The sequence below is a fragment of the Manis pentadactyla genome, chromosome 11 (genome assembly GCF_030020395.1).
Source record: "Manis pentadactyla isolate mManPen7 chromosome 11, mManPen7.hap1, whole genome shotgun sequence".
In the NCBI taxonomy this organism is placed as follows: domain Eukaryota; kingdom Metazoa; phylum Chordata; class Mammalia; order Pholidota; family Manidae; genus Manis; species Manis pentadactyla.
Genome location: NC_080029.1, coordinates 75,706,825 through 75,727,387, shown reverse-complemented (window position 1 = coordinate 75,727,387; position 20,563 = coordinate 75,706,825). Strand labels below are relative to the sequence as shown.

Here is a 20,563-nt window from a genome sequence, read left to right as displayed (position 1 = left end):
TATTTTTTGGAAAATTAATTTGGCACAAACTATTTGGCTGCTTTGTCCTAGCTGCATTGTCTCCCTGACCTCATCTCTCCTTAGAATGAGCCTGTTTCCCAGGTCAGGCCTACAGCTTTTCCTTTGATCCAGAAGAGAGTTTACTGTAGACTGGAAGCAGGAAGCCCAGAAAACATTAGTAACAGAGGGGAGCTATCAGGCTGTATCCAGAACCTCCTGTGAGCAACATCTTCAGAATTAGCCATGAGGCTCTTCCTCCTTTGCTGTCTGCAGATGAAGGAGAACCTGGATTATTCTTTCCAATTACTTACATCCAAAATATCCACACAGCCTCTAATATTTGGAAGTTTTGCTCTCCTAGGATGAGGATGGGAGAGTACATCTTCTGAAAAGTTGAGAAGCCATTAAAGGAGGCCCTTCCACGAGCTGGAGGTTGCAACAACGGATACAGTTGGGATCAACAATCTGTATTTGGGGGATAACAGGAAGCAGAGACAAGTGAAGGAGGAGAGGGATGCACTGGTCAGGCATGCTCCAGTAGTGTTCACCACCTCAGGGTCACACTCCAGAGTCTGAACTGGAGTGAGGAGTTCCACAGGCCCTATTCTCCAGATTGCAATTAAGATCTATATGCACAGATGACTCCTAAATCCCCATCTCTAGCCCAGGCTTCCTTGGACTTAAAAAGTCAGCTGATTACTAGCATCTCCACTTGGTTTTCTCAAAGGCATGCAACACCTCAAACAGACTTCTCCTGCCTCCCTAAACTGGCTCTTCCAACTCTATTCTCAGATGCCAAGTCCTCTGGCCCTTCCCACTGTGGCTTATTCAGAGTTCAGCATCTTAAGAAAAAGGCCTAGAAATCTACAAGGTATCTGCAACTTCGAGTTTCTTTGCCTCTTTCTCCTTCAGGCCTTTAAAGGGATTCAGGGAGTTGCGGTACTCACGCCTCTTGGTGAGGAAGTAGGCTACACAGGCTCCTGACAGGGAGGGAAAACGGGGGGCAAAGAGCAGGGTCCTCTAGAGCGGTGGTCTTCAGCCCTTTTCTTCTGCCCTAACACCACTTGACGGGAGGGTGGGAATTGGTCTTCAGAGGATGGGCTCTCCCAGCGTACCATCTGCATCACATCCACTAGCCTGAAAATGCCACCATAACCACTCAGCTGCTCAAGCCTGAGACCTGAACATTGACCTGATGTCCTCTTCCCTTAATCTCAAATCCAACTAAGTCCTATCACCAAGACCCATCCATTCTGCTTCCTAAATATTTTTCAAATCTTCCTGCCCTCCTCAGCACCATATGTTAGGCCATCATCTTTTGTCTCCCGAGCCACTGTTAAAGTCTCCCTGAAGAGGCTTCCTCCCTCCAAGCCCAAGCCATCTTAGACCCTGAGGTCTAGTGATTCTTCTAAAACACAAAACCGATCAACTGGTTGGTTTCCCTGATTAAAAATTTTCAATGATTTCTCACTGCCCTTGAACTAAAGTCTATCTCTAAGATACTTTACAAGGTCTGTCTCTCCAGCATCTTCTCAACACCATCCCCTCCTCAAACTTTTCTGCAGTCGGTTGGCACCTTGTCTCTGCTCTTTCTTGCCTCTGGACTTTTGTACTGCTGTTCCCTATATTTGGAACACTCTCCTGGCCTCCCCTTCCCTTCTGGTTAACTCCTCCTGATCATTCAGGTAGCAGTTTAAATACCACTCTGAGAAGCCTTTCCAGACCACGAGAGTAGGCCAGCTGCCCCTGCTACATGCTGCCATCACACCCTACATTCCCGTCATGATCCTTTATCACAGTTCATTTCATTGTCTGCTTAATCTCCTGGCTCCCTGACTAGACAGTAAGACCCCTGATCAGCATCTAACCTGATCAGTAGTGTAGCTACAGCACTACCTCATAAGCAATCAATATGTATTGTATGACTAAATGAACAGAAAGTCATTTTTACTTCTCAACCCATTCAAAATGTACAAATTTTGTTTTTGAGTGTGTGTGTGTGTGTGTGTGTATACACACACACACACATACCCTTCCTCAAAATACAGCTTGGCTGACAGGATGAAGAAATGGCTACAAAACCCTATATATGGCTTGGTCACACAATGGGAGAGCAGCTGCTGGTGAGACATGGGAACTCTTTAAGCTTTAATTTCCTCATGTGTAAGATGATAAAATAATAAAATCTGCCTTATATAATTCAATAAGCAATAGCTATTATATCTATATCCCAATTACCAAATAGGGATGCAGCTTGTGTCCCGCTCGGGAGAATCAAGCTTATGACCGAAACTGCCCACCAGGGGGCAGCATTACCCTGGATGGTCCGGGGCTGCAGCCTCCGCAGAGCAAGACCAGCAGTCGTGGGGAAGCAGAAGGCGCAACCAGGGCTGCGTCCCCAGAACTTTGAGTGCAGCTGGAAAGAAACACAACTCAGAGACCTGAGCATATGTCAGGGCCTGATGTTTCTTGGACCCATCTTCTTCCTTTTCACATCCCGGACTCCTCCGAGGCACTGTTTATGCTTAAGACTAAGCATTTTCTGGTTTGCCACTCACGGTGGGGGGTGGGGGGCAGAGATTCCCCCTTCCGGGTAAGTCCTTTGATCCCACCAGAGCTGGCAGCTTCCACTTCCAGTGGGGGCTGTGTTCAGAAGAAAGGCAGACCTGCTTTCTCAGACTGCAAGAGACATCTCATTATTCCGGGAAGCCCCACAACCACCCATTTCTGGGACATAGGGTGTGGCAGAAGCCAGAGTTATTCTTGGTTCCACTTCACTCATCCTTTTCCACCTTGACCTCAATGAACGAGTTCAAGTCAGGACAGCAGGTTTTGTGGGGTTGGTCAAAGGATGGGGAGACAGGCCCGTTCTCTTCACCTCCCTCATCTTCTTCTTCTTGGAAATTAGGATTATAAAGTTCTGGTGGAAGAAGCTGGGCCTCAGCAGAAGGTAATCGGTCTGAGGGAGGCCCATACACACGGTTGGCTTTAGTGCCATGCTTAGAGTTGGCATCCAGGTGGTAGCAGAGCTCCGTGAGGTGTTGGGCCCGGAAGCGGGGAGGCCGGGCCACCCAGACGCCTGGCTCATTAAGGCTGTCCTCTTCATCTGACATTAGCTCCTCTGTCACAGCCTTCCACAGGCGTTGGTCCTCAGGTCCAAAATGCCTCATGATACTGGATCGGTTGGCAAAAAGCTACAGTAGGAGCCCAGGACAGAAATTAAGAAGAGCAACAAACTATGGATTAGAATGGGGAAGAGGGTTTGGGGGAGAGGAAGGCTGTGTAAAATGTATGCCTGAGAGAACCCAGCCCCCAAGTCAAATGTTGGAACTGGCTCACCCTCCTCCTCCTACATGCCTGACTCTCAACTCTATTCTCAGATGCCAAGTCCTCTGGCCCTTCCCACTGTGGCTTATTTAGAGTTCAGCATCTTGAGAAAAAGGCCTAGAAACCTACCCGGTATCTGCGACTTCGAAGTTTCTTTTCCTCTTTCTCCTTCAGGCCTTTAAAGGGATTCAGGGAGTTGCGGTACTCACGCCTCTTGGTGAGGAAGTAGGCTACACAGGCTCCTGGCAGGGAGGGAGAAGGGGGGAGCAAAGAGCAAGGCCCTCTAGAGCAGTGATCTTCAACCCTTTTCTTCTGCCCTAACACCACTCGACAGGAGGGTGGGAATCAGTCTTCAGAGGATGGGCTCTCCCAGCGTACCATCTGCATCACACCCACTAGCCTCAAACCTACCAGCACTGTCCTGCCTCTGGTCTGGCGCTCTGCCTACCTTCAGCCCTAATGTGAACTCCTCCCACATCTCCCACCAGAAAAAGACAACTCCAGTGCTTCTGTAACTCCCTCCCCGTGCCCCCAATTAAACCCACACCCATTCTACTCTGCTGGGAGTGGATTACCAGTGCTAGATTCAGGCCCTACATAAACATCACACATTATGGTGTCTAGCCCTTTCCTTCTCCCATTTTCATTTTAGACTGAGTAGGGGAATAAAAAGGCAATTAGAGACAATCCTGTGACTATTATGAGTGAGAAGAATAGCCAAAAACATTTTAAGTTCACTGTTTTCAAAACCAACTGAATCATCTCCATTATGTCTCTTCTTAGACTAGGAAGTGGAGGGTGGGGTAGGTGGGGAAAAAGGATGAGATGGGAGCAACTCAGCTTTTCTCACCTTTCAGCTCCTTATCAGTGTAATTGTGAGGACTGGTCACCAGCTCCTGCTTGAGTTTTTCCAGAAGGAACTTCACTACTGAAATATTCCAAGAGGATTTGATGCTGCCACAGAGAGAAAAGAGTGAATAAGGCAGTCAGCATTTTAGAAGCCAGATAGATTCCCAACACTAACCAACTTAGTGGTAAACTCTTCCATGACCTAAGACAGGATAGCAGGGGCAATGGTGAGAGCAAAGCCTTCGCCTCACTGCTTGCTGGCATAGCCCCTCTACTTCTCTCTCCTTGGCAAAGTACCTTGTGATTGTTTTCCTTCAAGAGAATCATACCTTTCAGACCCATTGAATCTCTTGTCATTGGTGATGTGGTTATGCACATTGTGGACCAATTTCTAGGAGAAAAAAAAAACACAGGATCAAGTCAAGAGTGGATATGATGAAACCCTCCTCTGGTCCCTAGGCACTGTGCATATGTGCTCTCTGCCAGAATCCTTCCCATAGTCTGGTACCATTTCTATCAATGCCTTTCTTAGGCAGAGAGCCTATCCAGCTCAGTATTTCTAATATGGATCCTTTTTTTTTTCCTTTTCATTTAATTTGTTTGACTCAATCGTCCTGGTCTTACTTCTGTTCCTGGGGAATATGACCATTAGAGCAGAGGGTCTTGAACATAATCACACACATACTTGTAATAAAAAAGAGACAGTGAAAACACACCAGGGCTACTCCAAGTGGCCATCTGTTGAAGCCCCCCATTCTTGCAAATTGAAAAATATCTTCACAATATATCTGTATTTCTTTTAATATAAAAATGTCCTCCAAATCCAAGTAAAATTGGTGACCAGCAACATGTCCTAGATATATCCCTCTGCACATTACCAGAAGTCTCAGGGATTCACATTCCACAGTCTGAAAAACATAAACCTAAAGTAACAGAAATGGAAAGGGCCACAGAGACTCTCTCACCTCTCTCTCTCTCATGAAACAGGCTGGGTTTCAGCTTTGCTTTTGCACCTTTATTGATGGGTTCTCACTAGTTTCCGAGTCAGCTGATTGTGTTGTTGAACATCTCTAATTGTTGAAAAGTTTTGCCTGGGACACTGCAAAATCTAACCTCAGCTTTGCACCAGAAATATTTGGAGACAGCTATCACATACTCCCCAAGTCTTCTCTTATCCAGTCTAAACACCCCCAAGTCCTTCAGCCATTCCTCATGACATGCTTCCAGACAAACTCCTCATGAAACTATAAGGCTCCCTGGTTTGCCGGTGTCCCTCTTACAATGTGGCACCTTGAACTGAATCTAATCCATCAGTTGAGGTCTGGCCAAAGGGAGCATCCCTTCCCCGAATGGAACTCTACACTTCTGGGCATGAAACCCCAGGTGGTGCTGCCTTTCTTAGCAACCCTTAAGCATCCCTACTCACAGTGTCACAGGGCTCATCCCAGTGAGCTTGCAGCCAACTCAAGCCCATTTTCCACATGGACTACTATCTCTATCATTAAGAAAAACTTTTTTAAATTTTAATGCAGGCTTTTACATTTCTTTTTATTAAATTTAGTTTTATTGTTTCTGATTATATTTTCATCCCAAGTTCCCTCAGTCAATGGAATTTATCCAGTCCCAAACTGATGGGCTTACATACTGATCTCAGGACTTCAGCTTCATTTGAGAAACCCCCAATTTACCCTTCTACCTCTAGGGCTGACTGACCACCTCAGCTTAGTTTAGTCAACTGTTTATGGCAAGGGTCTCCCCTCTATAAAAGGACTGTTATCAGACTAGCTTCATATTTGGTATAGTTATTTTACTTCTTAGAAGTCCAAACTTAAGGAATTACAAGGGATGGATGAATGCTTCAGAAAGAATTTGAAAGACTTGCCAAAAAAGAAAAAAAAGTAGGGGGTGCATTTCAGGTGGCTTGGAAGAGATCAGCCAATAAAAATTAAATGAGGCTTGAAGTGGAAAGGGAAAACTCTAGATAATAATAAAAATTAAGACTGTAAAGGCTGCAGCTCACCTACCTCCTGAGTGAGCTAAAAATAAATACATTGCCCCAATGGGTGGCTGGGATCTGCAGCATTCCAAGGATTTAAGAGTTCAGCCCTTTTGGATCCCTAGCAACAATCCACAGTAGCTTAGCAGATTGGAGATATGCCTCTCTGATTCCTCCCCAGAGCTAAAAGTTGGAATAGGGAAGATCTACAATTATCCCTCTCCCTTTAAACCCTGAAAGTCTGGCACAAGAGCATCTTAAGCCTTCCTCTGTGATGGGCAGCAAAATTCCCTAATTGGTCCTCCCGATCCTTTTCAGGTTCTATAGTAGACAGCATGATGAGTGAGCCTGCTCTCCTCCCAGAAGGTCCCCAGTCCACCAAGATCTCCAAAGGGCAGGCATAAGCTAGGCCTCAAGGCTAGACCTCTCACTGGAGGCAGCAGGCGGGAGAAGAGTAGAAGTGACCAAAACCCCTGATTTTATGCAAATTATAATTATCACACATAGTGTTTAAATACACTATGAAGTTTTGGGAAATCCCTTTAAATGCAATTTTAGGTATAAGTCTCCATTTCTATCACTGGGAGCAAGAGTGGCCCTCTTGGGCCAGAAACCCATGACAAAGGAACTAAACCCATTCCCTTTTCTTGATAAGTGAGATGTCCCTGAACATAACCAACATTTGAAATGAAGATTATATACCAATTGACACTGATTATGAATTGTGTCTTTTTTCCCAGGGGAAAAAATAATCCCTTAATGTAAAAACAAATAGGAGAGTAAGAATAAGATCTCTTGGGAAAAGAAAGAAGTAATGTAAATACAGGAGGTATACGTAGTAATTGATCAGCTGTTTTCAATCTTTACTAAGACTGTAACAAGAGGAAATGGGCTTGTTTACAATGAGATTGCAGTTGGATGTGAAGGATGAGCGCCAGATGTTAAGGATAAGCGCCACTCCTAACCAGAAACGGCAAGTTACTTCATCAGCCATTATCCAGAGAATGGAAACCCGTTACAGTCAATACAGACATTATACGGCCAAAGAACATTCCCAAGATTATTGGAAAGATGTTTTTGACCACAGAGCTGATCCAAAGGACTGTGGCCACCCAGGATCAGGGTTTCTCAACCTCAGCACTATTGACATTTGAGGCCAGGTAATTATGGGGGGTTGTCACGTGCCTTGTAGGATGTTTAGTGATGTTCCTAAGGCTCCAACCCACTCAAAGCTTTCAGGCAGAACTGGTTCAGGAGCTCTTAGAATCACTGAAATTTCCAAACCTTTATAACTGAGTGTCTAGTGGCCTCTTTATCCCTGGGGTTTGGGACTACCTCAGGACACCTTGGCCTTTCTGCTCAAGGAGCCCATTGCTGCTTACCCTGAACACTGGTCATCTGCAGGTGGTTTCCAGGGCTACCTTTCAGGGGTCAATCTGCTCAATCCCTTAAAGATCTTCCTATCAGGATTACTAGATCACTGGGAGATGATATAATTCCCTTCTCTTTAAATAAATGGAAGGTATCAATCTATCTGGAAAAGCCTTAAAATAGCTCCACTGACTCCAGAGGGTGTACCTATCCCTAGGGCTATAGAACAGACTGTCTTCTTCATGACCCTACCACTCAGTAGGATTCAGGATACTACTCATTCAATATGGGAAGCTGAAAACAACCCTCACTTCACTCTTCCCTCTTCTCTCCAGCCTGAAGGAAAACGTATAGAAATTGAGCTCACTCACAGAGAGTACCAGATCCCGCTTGCGCCTGGAGTTCTTCTGCCCACTCCCTCTGGTCCTGCACGGGGAAGCCATAAACCCTAGAGAGGGTCTCAGCTCCCCAGGTCCCCCAGGACCTGACTCTTCCAAGGCACCATCCAGCACAGCCGCAGCACTGAGCATGTCCTCGGGGCGGGGGGGTGGCAGCTTGGTTCCATTTTCTGGCCCTGTCTCTGAGGTTGCCCGCTGGATAGCCAGTTGTGTGGCTGGTGAGAGCTGCTTGACATAAGCAGGGACCAGCACCCGCTGAACAGCGCCCTCAGAGGTCACATAATCATCCACCAGCTAAGAACATAAAGAATAGCCTATTAGCCATCCAGGCATAGGGGAACCTGGTCATCCATCACTCCTTGGCCAAGGATCGTGAACAGAGAGTGGAAAGCAGGGGGGAATCCAGCACAGTCTTTAATGGTCAATGGCTTGTTTCTCTGGAACTCCTATGGGAGAGGTGGCAAATGCTTCTTGTTATAGGGGCCTCTCACACTGGGTCGCTACCACAGGGCTGATCGCAAGGACAAGGCATGTTCCTGATATCCCGTTTGTGAAGACTCATCCATGATTTGCTCTTGTGTACAAGAACTGTAGCCAGGTAAGTGTTTTGTCTAAAAGGGACTGGAGGAGGAAGTGATGACAAGAAAGAAAAACCAAGCAAGGGGAGCAAGAAAATAAAATGATAACAATAAAGAGGGGAAATAAGAGAAAGTGGGAGCAAAAGAGGGACATATAAAGTAAAAAATCTCTAGAGAGGCTGGCACCAACTGCCCCCACCCCTTCCCTTTGCGCGGCCAATCTGTGTTGTCACCTGGATCCTGCCCGGGACACACCCGACTGTCGTGCCCTTCCGTCTACTTGCCTAACGTGCTCTCACTCAAGGACATACAGGGCAGGGAAAGGAAGGAGGGAAGAAGGGAGAGAGGGAGAAGCAAGAAGGGGAGATTTCTGCAGCCAAGAAAACAAAACAGTAAAAGTGGGGGGAAAAAAAACACAGAAAGCAGCGGGGGAGGAAGCTGAGATTTATAGACCTGTGAGCTGCTTTCTGCGCTGTGAAATCTAATTCCATCCTGTCGGCTTGGAAGCCTTCGCTGCCTGCCTGGCCCAGTATGCCCTGCCTCCTCCCACCTTCCCCGGTGCCCCTGAAGCCCTACGCTGCCCGGCCAGACACAGACTGGGGCGAACAGCAGTGGCCTTCCCCCACCCCCCTGGCAAGGTTTCAGGAGCAGCGGCCAGTTGCAGTGTGACACTGGAGAGGGACAGGAGCTTATACGTTGGGTTTCTCAGATCCAGCAGATGGGCCGGAAGTCTCATCCCTCCTGTCTACACTACATGTCCTGCTTCTTTCCTCTTCACTGGGTGTCTGGGCCTCATGGCAGGAGGACAGAAAGGGCAGAGGCAGAGCTGGGGAGCAGTGGTGCAGGCCTCCCACTACCTCTCCTGCGGTAACACATCTGGAATTTTCCCGTCTCTGTGATCCCTACTGTCGCCCCATCTCCTCTCCATTCTTCCACATGTGACATTCTGCAGTTTGCACTCCACTCAGCCAGGATTTTCCTGCTCACATGGCCCTGAGCAGTATGGAAACTGGAATAGTACAATGTACTTCTATGCCTTTCCCTGCTCACAAAATATGCTTGCTTGCTTCCCGTTCTCCATACATGTTATTCTTACTAGTGATTCTCCCTCATCCACTTCTCCTCATTTTACTTCCTTTCCTCTACCTCCCTCCCTCCCACCTTACCTCATGTGCTCTCTCTTGCATAAATTCTGTTTTCCATGCTCTTTTTTTCACTTTTCCTCCTTCCTCAATCCTTCCCACCCACCCCCTTCCCTCCCTATTCCTGTCTTCTGTTTCCTTTATCCTCTCCCTCTCCCCCCACCTTTGCCTCGCTCCCCTCTAAATTCCCATCTCTCTGTATACTAAATTCCTCTTGGCAAGCAGAAGGCCCGTGATAAAATATGAATGAGCCGTCTGTGCACGGCAGGCATTCTCGTGAGGAGAGGCAGGGCCCACGGAGTGGCAGAGACCACTGCGCAGGAGAGGGTGCCACAGAGAGCTGAGGGGGGAAGGGGCCCCATCAACACACACATCAGAACTCACTGTCCTCCTGCCAGAGAGGCAGTGGTCCAGGAAGCGAACAGGAGTGCCGACTCTCCTTGAGCGCAAAGGAAACCTGGTACCGTTCTGTTGCATCACAAATAAAACCAAAGGAAAGGTTTAAGGGATGGAAAGAAAATAAAGAAAGGGAGAAAAAAGACAAAAGCCAGGAATACAGTAAGGAGCAACAGCCCTGGCCCCTGCTCTGTGGCCATACTCACGGGATTGAGCATCGCGGCCCCATCGCTGGCAGCCAGGCCGCATCCCGGGAGCCGCAGTTCTCTCTCAGCGGCTGGGAAGCCCAAGGGCCCCGGCCCCACAGTGGAGGCTGCTCCCGGCGGCCACAGCTCCTCAATCACCACCTGCAGGCCGCTGCCCACGCTGTCACACTCCTCTTCCAAGGCAGGCACAGCCTTGCAGGCTTCCCCGGGACTCTCCTTGAGGGGCCCAGGCTCCACGGGTGGGGAACCATGGACCCGGCTTTCCCCATCTTCGTCAGAGATGGACACTTTGCCTTGCCTCAGCTCCCCTACTTCCTCCTGGAGACGTTTTAACAATTCGTTGTTGGCCCTGGCAAGACCCAGAGCAGTCTCAGCCAGACCCACTGCCTTATCCACCCGCTGGTAGATGATATGCAGGAGCTGCTCTGAACTCTGAACTGCCAGGCCATGTCCAGTCACTGTGATGGGGGTGCCGGGAGGGGGATTCCCACCCTGGGAGCCTGTGCTGCCCCCACTGGTCTCACTCTTACAGGCACAGCAGCAGCATCTGGCCTCGCTGCCACTGGGAGGGGAGAAGAGAATGGTGGCACTGAAGGACATGGCCGACCAGGCAGGAGCGACTGCGCTCCCACAAGACTGCTCCAAAAGGCGTCGCCAGTCGGCTGGACTCCACGAGTATGGTTGGAAGCACTGGCCTCTCTGGATTCACTTTCCTTTCTCATAGAGGGTGATCAGAGGAGCCTGGGCACCCAGCGGTGGGTTCTGTGAAGGAGTAGCAGGCAAGCCCTGAAGGGGCACACAGTCCATGGCTGCCCCTTCTTGGCCTGCACAGGAGAGACGCCTTCTTCTAGCTGTAGATCTTGCGTTCCCCTAGCACTATGCACTGGGTGTCACATTCACCCCCGACCAAGAGGGGCTGCCTACAAAGGCCTTCCTGATGAACATAGGGTCAGAGGGTAGAAGGCATTCATCCTGCACCCAAGCATGGAACCCCCCACCACTCCAACCTAAGGAACAGAGAGGGAACTCAAAAAGACCTGCCAGCATCTGGAAAGATTGGAAGATTAAGGAAGAAAATGTAGTTCTGTCTTCTCCTCCTCACTACCTTTGCTGTAATAACAGCATGGTGTTTTATTACTTTAACATCATTCCTTTATGAGTTCAGAACACTTCACGTGGCTTAGCTCATCCCCACAACAGCTCTAGGAAACACGTTACCCCAAGTCCACAGAAAACACAGCAGAGAAGTTATATATCTTTTTCAAGGTCAGGGGAACACAGCAGAATGCAGTTATTGCTACTTTCAATCTAGTGTGTGTGGTTTTTTTTTTTTGAACTGGTATCACTTTTTGTTGACATAAAGAATCATGATTCTACCCTCTCTATAATTTTCATATAGATGCATTCAGAAAGACTCCTAAATAAGGAATACGCCGATCACTGCAGCCCTCAACATGTCACCAACCTCACACTATTATATCACTGATGCTTGGGGCTGGTGTAGGGAAGGAGAGGAAAAGCTGAATCAGAGAACTGGGATGTGGTGACCCAGGGCTGCACAGCCCCATTGCTCTCAGCTGTTGCACAGCTGGGCCTCCAGCCTCTGCAAAGGAAATGGTGTTCTGAGTCCTCCAGCCAGGAGCCCAGAGAAATCATCTCTGGACCCCTCATCTGCACTTCTCATGCTCCTTAAGGGAGGGGCAAATGTAGACATGCCTACACAGCTAAGTGCTGTCACTTGGACCACAAGACCAGCCCCCATGAAAAGAAAAAACAAATATCAATGATAAACCAAACTGCCTCCTTTTGAATCACCATAATTAAGCAACTAAACTACTCCAGGAAAAAAAGTGTGGGAAGGTTGGTTTGTACCACTGAGAACACTTTAAGGAACTTCATATTATCATTTTCTAAATGATACTTGATTATAGAGAAAAGAATCATTCTGCCTGAAGCTCCATTAGTGACAAAATCTAAAGTATGTTTACAATTTCCTCAAGAGATACATTTCTATCTCACCCTGTAAATTACATCATAATATCACAATTAAAAGGAGAGGAAGAGGTTAGGAGAATTTTCTACATACTGAGATTTTGTTTTGTTTTGTTTTGTTTTGGAATCAGCAATCTCATTTCAGAAACAGGCATTAGCAATGCCTCTGAGGTGCTAAAACGTAAATCTGACAATACATTTTAATTACATTGGGTTATTAAAGAATAGACTTTAATTTGCTTTTTCTACCCTTTTTATTTAAAAAAAATGCTTTTCTGTGCCAGATATTCACTTCTTGCAAGAACTGAACTCAAATCCATTTACAGCTTCTCTGTTGTTAGAGTCACCGGAAGGCACAGCTAAACCTGAAACTCAAGGTTAAAGGAAAGCACAAAGCGATTTCCGTGTCAGTTTATGGATGAACCATCTATATATTCCTTCCCTTCCTAAAAAAGGGCCGCCACTGCTCCTGCAGGGCTTTTCTTTTTTTTAACCAATATTATGTAAAGGGTTTAATCTGAAACACAGATGTGAGAAAAAGAACTTAAGTTATGCAGACGATACTATACAAGTGCTTGCCAGTTGTGCTCAGTATTTGGGAAATCAGAAATTAAGATGCATCAGTTGGGACACTGGGTGGGTCCCCTTCTGGTAGGAAACTGATGACTGTTACTCTCTGCCCCCAAACACTTAACTATTTCTTGCACGCAGCCTTTTTCCTGCCACTGTTGTGTTGTGCCTGCATCCAGCCCTTCCCTTAAATGGTCTTTACTAAAGTATTCTTCCAGAATAGCACAGAATAGGAAGTAAAGAAAAAAAGTGAGGTTCTCATCCTGCTGCATCACTTAAGAGTAGTGTGAACTTGGGCAAATTATTCACTTTTCTGAGCTCCAGTGTTCTCACCTCTGCCTACTTTGAATGTTTTTGTGAAGATTATGCATAATATATGAAAGGCACCCATAGCATGCTGGCACATGGGCAGTGCTCCATAAATAGCAGCTGGATAATATTATAATTATTCCTGAAGCTTTTTGTGTTCCCACCTGGATAGCCGTCCCAATTTCTTAGTCTTGAAAAATATGCAATGGCTTGAGATGGAATTTGAGGGATTTACCTCTAAATTTAACATCAGATTTCTAAGAAACAATCAATTCAAGTCTACGAAGATGCATTTATAGGTACAGAACCTTCTAAGATACAAATTAGAAAGGTACTTGAGAAAACAGTATTTGCAATTTACTTACTATCATGACCTGGTTTTAGACTAAGGATAATGTTCACCTCTGCTAGTTTTTAATGCTAAATATAGTCCTGTTTGGGTTGACATAAAGAATCATGACTCTACCCTCTCAAAATTTTGTTCCTCAATTTCTTTCTGCTTTTCTACTCTGCATATTACTTAACTATGTCACATTCAGGGCAACAAATAGGTGTTTTCTTGAATTAACCTGTATGAGAACTTGGCATGGTGCAGTCTAGCCCAACGCACATTCAAATAACCCTTTTCTGGTTTCTGTGGACATAAGTACTGACTTAATTTCCTTGGCTCCTGCTTAGAGTCTCCCATGTAATCTCCAAAACAAAAGGACACGGAAGGAAACTGCGGTCCACAGATAATAAAGCAGTATTTCACATTACAATGCTTACTAACCAGATAATGACTTGAATGCTGGGTAAGTGACTAAAAACACAAAACATTAACTGCATTAGCTACCTATATTCCCATTAGAGAAGGTAAGCAAGTTAAAAAAAAAAGGTGTTTCTAAACATTCTCTACATGCAAGGCCACTCTAAGGAAGAGTCACCAAAATGGACTGCCACCTCTAAGTACTCAAATGAAAGGAAGACAAGGACCCCGTATGCAAGGAGTTTACAGTGCATGTGCAAATGGAAAGTCTAAAGAACAAAGCAAAATATACACAAGTGCCTAAAAATATGGTACATACTAAAAAAACTTAAGAGGACTTAGTTCAAAATAATGAAAAGATCAACAGAATGAAATTATACAAGTAAAGGGTCTTATAGAAGAAAAACCTCCAGCTGAGCCTCGAGCAATGTATAGGATGAATGGGTAGGGTGGTAAGAAGACAAGCTAGATGAGGCAGGAATTAATAGGGTTCATGTGACAAGTCAGAGCAAAGGGACTTATACAGAAAGGTACAGAAAGACAATGGGTGACTTTGAAAACCAAGTTAAGGAAATAGAGCAGGGGCCAGCAAACCTTTTTCTGTAAAGGAACAGATGGTAAATCACGTAGGCTTTGCCTAATTTATTTGTGGTTTCTGTGTTTATGTGGTTTCTGTCACAACCACTCAACTTCATCACTGTAGCATTAAGCAGTCACAGACAATACATAAATGAGTGTGGCTGTGTGCCAATGAGTATGGCTCATAGGCCATAAAAAACAGGTAGCAGGCCAGACTTAGCCTATGGGCTATAGTTTACTGACCCCTGTCTTAGATACCTAAAGTGGAACAGTTAGAGATTAGGAGACTGTTCAACCTGGAGAGTTGTGCATATGAAGGTTCAACATCCTGGAAGACTGGTAATATTTCTTTACTTACATGATGGATGGATTTATTGGTAAAAGACAACTTTAAGATTATAAACCTGATGGTCAAAAGATGGTTACCACTGATAACATGAATGACATAAATGAGGACATTGAGAGGAGGCACCAGCATTGTTAGTGAAGATATATATTTATCTAACATGTTAAATTTCAAAATGATGGTTAACATCTTTAAATGGAATGTCGAATATCTTGAAAGCGAATGATTAGTACTGAAGAAAACAAGAGGCAGGTCAGAGCTGGAATGCAGATTGGAATCTTTAGCAGGAAGTCATAATTGAACCTGTGAGACTGAGCTTTCCAAGGAGTAAGGATAAAGTGGGAAATGCAAAGGTCAAGGAGAGCACTTCAAGCCAACCCATGGAAGAAGCTTCATTAAAAGAGAAAAACCGTCAGTGAGGTAAGAGAAAAACAGTGTATAAAGAAAGTCAAAGTAGAAAGAATGTCAAGAAAGTGGATCTAATCATCTGTGACAAGTACAGCACAATGGTTTAAAAAGATGAAAATCAAAGAAATATATTTTATTTGTCTGTGATGGTCACTGGAAATGACCACAGAAGTATATTTTTTGTAGTGAAAGTAAGCACCATGCAGTAGATGAAAGAATTGATGAAGAGAAAATGGAAGCAAGACATGAAGTTTTGTAGAGTTTAGTTATGAAAGGAAGGAAAGAAATAGGAAGTCTGAAGGTGCTCTAGAGCTTCAGTATATTTCAAAATTAGAAAGAAAAAGGCCAGTGAAAAAGTACAGGTATTAGATATCATATTAGAAGATATTAGAAAAGAATTTACATTTTCTTCTCGCAAGGATTCTTCCAATGTGAGAAGGAAGGAAGGCAAGCTCTAACCCAAGACTGCACAAAAGAGATGAATTCAGGGGCAAGATTCATTGAGCTGGAAAGAGGAAGAAAAAGATGTACACTACTGGCACACTCTTTTGACTTTTAGAGACAGATTTTCCTCAGTATGAATAATTCAAATTGGTAACAACACTTTATTAAAGACAGTGCTGTACTAATAGTTATCAGTTAAATCTTTCTTTTCTAACTGAACATAATTATTTTCGCTTTTTTCCATCACTAGCTTAAGGTTCTAGAGCCCACTTTACCCTGCCGACATTATTAACACAGCTAAACTGTATTCTGGTATCTTTATTTTGCTTCTCAAAATGTGTAACTTTAATTCAATAGCCCATGGAATGTTTGGCAGTGCAGTGGTTAACTGTAGTAAATTATCCAGGCAGTACCTACACATTATTACTGTCGACTTTTATAATATCAGATTGCTAATTTATTTTAAAACCAAGGGTTCATATTTTTGTTCAAGAAAGAAAAAAATAGGATAAGGTAAGACTGACCACCACAGAGTAATATACATGCCTTTTGCAAAATACTATCAACTTTTAGAATTGAGTGTTAAGGAAAATCTTCAATCTTTCGATGAGTTGCCAACACAGAATGACAGCAGCTGTCAGCCTTAGTTTGCATAAAATATGTATGTTTGGGGTTCATCCAGTATTGGTCTAATTTTAATACACGTGAAAGGAGCCTAGAAAATGTACTTCTCAATAATTTTTGTATTTTCTTCATAAATATTTAGATAAAAAAGAAAGAAAACTCATCTTCTTTAGACAGTTCAGGGTGAGACTGTCCATAATCTTAACTATCCTTTCCTCCCAAGTCACTATGTTTGTTAGAACCAAATATATCATACTCTTGGCAGCTCCCTTGCTTGCTTCCAACCCATTCTGAGTTTGAATTTTCTGCATGACTGAATTCACCTCCAAACTATGAAAAATAAAAGTTTCCTCACTCTTTAATAGATGTGTATTATATGGTATCACTCAGATGATGTATGTTTTTATAATGGGCCGTTGACTCATTCAGGGTCATGCTAGCAATGGACCTCTTTAAATGCGATTACTGAAAGCATAGCAATTCCTACCATAATCTTCATTTCAAGAAATAAAAATGGAAAATGGCCACTTAAAGCTCCTAGTGTGTGGGTCAGCTCTGCTCCTCCACTTGCAAAATGGCTCACCTGTTAGAAGGCCCTCTCAAAACCTATTTTATCAGATATGAGCTCCTTATCACACTAGAACAGGTAAGCAAATTCCATAATATACAATTTTCTAACATTTTTAAAGACTGACCCTTCTAATGATTTACAAAGAAAATTTTAAGACTAATTTTTAGGGGTAAGAGAGATGTAGGCCCAGAGAACAGAATGATGCTCTAAGGGGTCCACATAATCCAAAAATTCCAAGTAACTTGTATAGCGATACAAGAATTTTTAACCCAGGGTGGCACAGTCTTTTATTTACATTCACTAAAATGCAAATTGGTAAGATTACAATTTCCGTTTAAGGTTTTCATATAAATGTGCCCGGTGTAAAGGACTCTTCCTGCATTTCTGGAGAAACTGAAAAATGAAAGACGCACGGGGACCGAGCTCGGGCACTGCCTTCGAGGCCGCAGGGACACGGCGACCCGCCACAGAGCCCAGCCGCAGAGTGTGTCCTGGGCGTCCCGGGTAAAGGGGTGTTTCTGAGAGAGCGGCAGGCACCCGAGCAGTCCGAGGCGCGCTTAGCAGCTCGCTGGATCACTGTGGGTGGACCACATGGCCGTGAGAGCTCTGAGGACTCGGACTCAGAGCGGCGCGGGAGTTCCCACCGTGGACCCACTTTGGCAGCCCTACGAGTGTTCCATCGCGTTTGCCCCATGCCGGGGCTGTTCGCGCTGAAGCTGCAGTGCCAGGGCCGGGGCGCGAGCCAGCGAGCCAGACCGCGGCGCCGGCCCGTGTACCCGCCAGCGCGCGCACGCGGGGAGGCTCTGCCGTGCTTTGGCTCCCGGTGATTGGCGGTTGGACAATGGGGGAGGCAGGGCCAGGGACGTTATTGGCTACAAGCCACAATCACTCAACGAGCCAGGGAGGGGAGGGGCCTCTCCAGGGAGGGACACGACTGCGAAAATTTTTCAATGCCGTCAGACGCCATCTTTAGCTTGTTTTGTTTTGTTTAGTCGCTTCCGTTGGCTGTTGCTCTCAAAGCTGCGTGTACACGAGATGCTAAGTACAGTGACCACAAATCGGTCTCATACACTTGGGTGGAAGAAGGCTTTTCATTCCTGCCGGCCTTGGTTACAGATCTTTCAGATATCATTAGCAAAGTAGCGGTTCCCTTAGTTAAAAGCTTTTATCTCTAGGGGCCCTGCGGATTCCCAAGCAAAATCAACTCAATTTAGCCTCGTTTCGCTTTGGTAGGAAGGCCAAGCCAACGATATATTAATGAGAGGAATTGTCTTTCTCACAAAGAAATTATAAGCAACGACATTGGGTGTGAACCTAGGTTCCTTGTAAAAATCAAATAGACTAGCAAGTCAAGGGGTCTCGGGCTGTGTATTGCTGTAGGAAGAGGGCTCTCTCTCCTGAGAAGCTAAGAAGTTGAGATAAGAAGTAAATGTGATGACCTGCAGTGATGCGGAAAATAATCAGACAGGGCAAAACTCCCGTTAAAAAATTCCCAGTACTGCTGCCATGGCAAAGGCCACCAGAATCTGACTAAGCTTCCAGAGAACGCAGGTCTAAACTTGTGGAATGATCCACAGTTGAGACAGTATTAAGTACTGATCTGACTTGAATTGTTACGGAATAAAAATCCAATCAGTACAGGTAAGAAATTCAGAAAGCCTAACACAGGGCTACTTGTGTTACAATGCTTTCAAGACCTGTGCAAATAACCTTACTGCTTGAAACAGTACAACGCTAGCTGAGGAATGGAATGTATTGCGAGTATCATATAGAGGTTTTGCTGTAGTGAAATCTGAACTTTACAGATTTTTTTATCTCTTGGTTGCTACTTGTGACATTCTAGTTTCTCCCTCATAACTCCATATACTTCCTATGCTTTCACTCCCATCTGCGAATACAGATTTGAATAGAAATATTCTCTATGACTTCTAATAGGAGAGAATAGTTCTGTAACAGAATGAAGTGACAAACAGCTCATATAACAGGAGGCTCTGCTCTGAGCTTGTCCTAATTCTTAGTTTTCTCTGTGACTGTTAAGACACGGGAAGAAGGCTCTTCATTCCAACAATGCAACATGATAAACAAAATCCTTTTCTTACCCTCTATGTATGACTTGCCTTTGCCTCCTCTTGGCCCCTCCCCCACTACCACCAGGAGCAGTTTTTGAGAACTGGACTTGACGGGATTATTTTCCTGAAATTTTGCCAGCTGTGGAGCTTTTCAAACAACTCCCAACCTATAAATGACCATTTTGTCAAAAAGCCAAGAGAGAACTTCCCTTCTAAACACACCAACCAAACCACACATAAAGGCCAAAATATACACAGCTGTACATTTAAGAACGTGAGACAATAAAATGCAAAACCACTTACACAAAACGGTCACTGAAGAAGGCACTGAACCACAGACTCAATAAATTGCCAACCCTCATTTGCCACATGGACTGTATTCTCCCTGGCAATTATTATTCACTAATCTGATATTTTGGAGCACACAAATATAGTAAATGCATATAGAATGGAAGTGCCTAAGTATGTGAACCATAGGTTTTCTTCCAAACTCTAATTTGCACACAAAATCCTGTTTGGATCACATTTGGGAACAGAAAAAAATTCACATCCTAGGGGCCACTTTGCACACATAAAACCAAAGGTAATTACTTTTGAAAACAAAATCTGATATGGCACATATACACATACTGTACACATACACAAAGCACAAAACCCCAAATCTTTACAAAATGTTTCGATACACACGCACCACACAGTGTCCTCATGAAAATGTGTATAAGACACACTATAAGAAGGGCTTTCACTCCTCCCCAGGAAAATGAGTGTCTCAATTATAAGATCCAAATATTTTTAACCTATTGGCCTTGGACAACTGCCACATTCAAGCCACCTGACTTTGGTTCTGGGGGGGAGGGTGTGTAAAACGCACGCAAACGGCGGGATGAGGGAGTCTCAAATTTCCGCTTCCTTCGACGACGTTCCCCGTGGCAGAAATTTACATATTCCTTCAGCCAGCTTAAAAAAATAAATCTGTACTTCCCAAGCGACTAAATTTTTAGACCCTTTCACCACAAAAATTTACCAGTTCTTAAAATGTAGCAAAAATAAAAAATATCTATAAATTTGGCTGGAAAGAGTTGTACACGACCATTCTTCTCAACTTCTTGGTACATTTAAAACCTTGACTAGGAAAAAGAAAGAGGAAGAGAAAGAGAAAAAGAAATGGGGGAAAGCGCAAATTTCCCTTAGCAACAGTTTCCTCACCCCAGCACTGCCACAGATCTCTATTTAAAAAAAAATTGAAAACACACACAAGACTAAGGAGGAAAAAAAAATGGAAAAAGGATACCCGAAGGTCGTATGGCTCTTTGTATTCGTGTGTGTGCAAAAAGGAGGACTCGGGGAGCCAGAACTGACAAGCCCCGCCCCTCCCCGGACGCCCGCCCGGATTGGCCGCCGGCGACCATGGGGGCGCCCCGCCCGCGAGCACACGCGCTGCGCCCGAGGCTCTGGCCCCGGCGGGGGGGGGGCCCTGAGGGGCCCCCCGACCCCCGACCCCTGCCGCCTGGTTCGCACCTATACTTCTTCCCGCCGCTGTGCTGCTCCTCCTTTAACTTTCTCACTCTCCTCTCGCCCTTTCCCATCGTTTTTTTCTCAGTGAAACGAGGCCCTCATCACCAGTTTAAATAGCAACCTAT

General features: G+C 45.0%; 1 protein-coding gene across 2 annotated transcripts; it reads right to left on the bottom strand.

Moving 5' to 3' along the window:
- Positions 1-2,135: 2,135 nt before the first annotated feature.
- Positions 2,136-20,276, bottom strand: C11H14orf93 (chromosome 11 C14orf93 homolog). 2 transcript variants are annotated; one of them, XM_036884669.2, is made up of 7 exons: positions 20,215-20,276; positions 10,264-11,310; positions 7,915-8,235; positions 4,506-4,567; positions 4,178-4,281; positions 3,457-3,569; positions 2,136-3,194 (listed from the first exon to the last, which is right to left on the bottom strand). In XM_036884669.2, exons 2-7 carry the CDS (start codon positions 10,861-10,863, stop codon positions 2,775-2,777), a joined length of 1,620 nt encoding a protein of 539 aa, XP_036740564.2. In that variant the 5' UTR covers positions 10,864-11,310; positions 20,215-20,276; the 3' UTR covers positions 2,136-2,774. The 2 variants fall into 2 exon arrangements, with proteins under 2 accessions (XP_036740564.2, XP_057344571.1); XM_057488588.1 differs by having other exon boundaries at positions 10,264-12,620; positions 20,215-20,260.
- Positions 20,277-20,563: the final 287 nt, after the last annotated feature.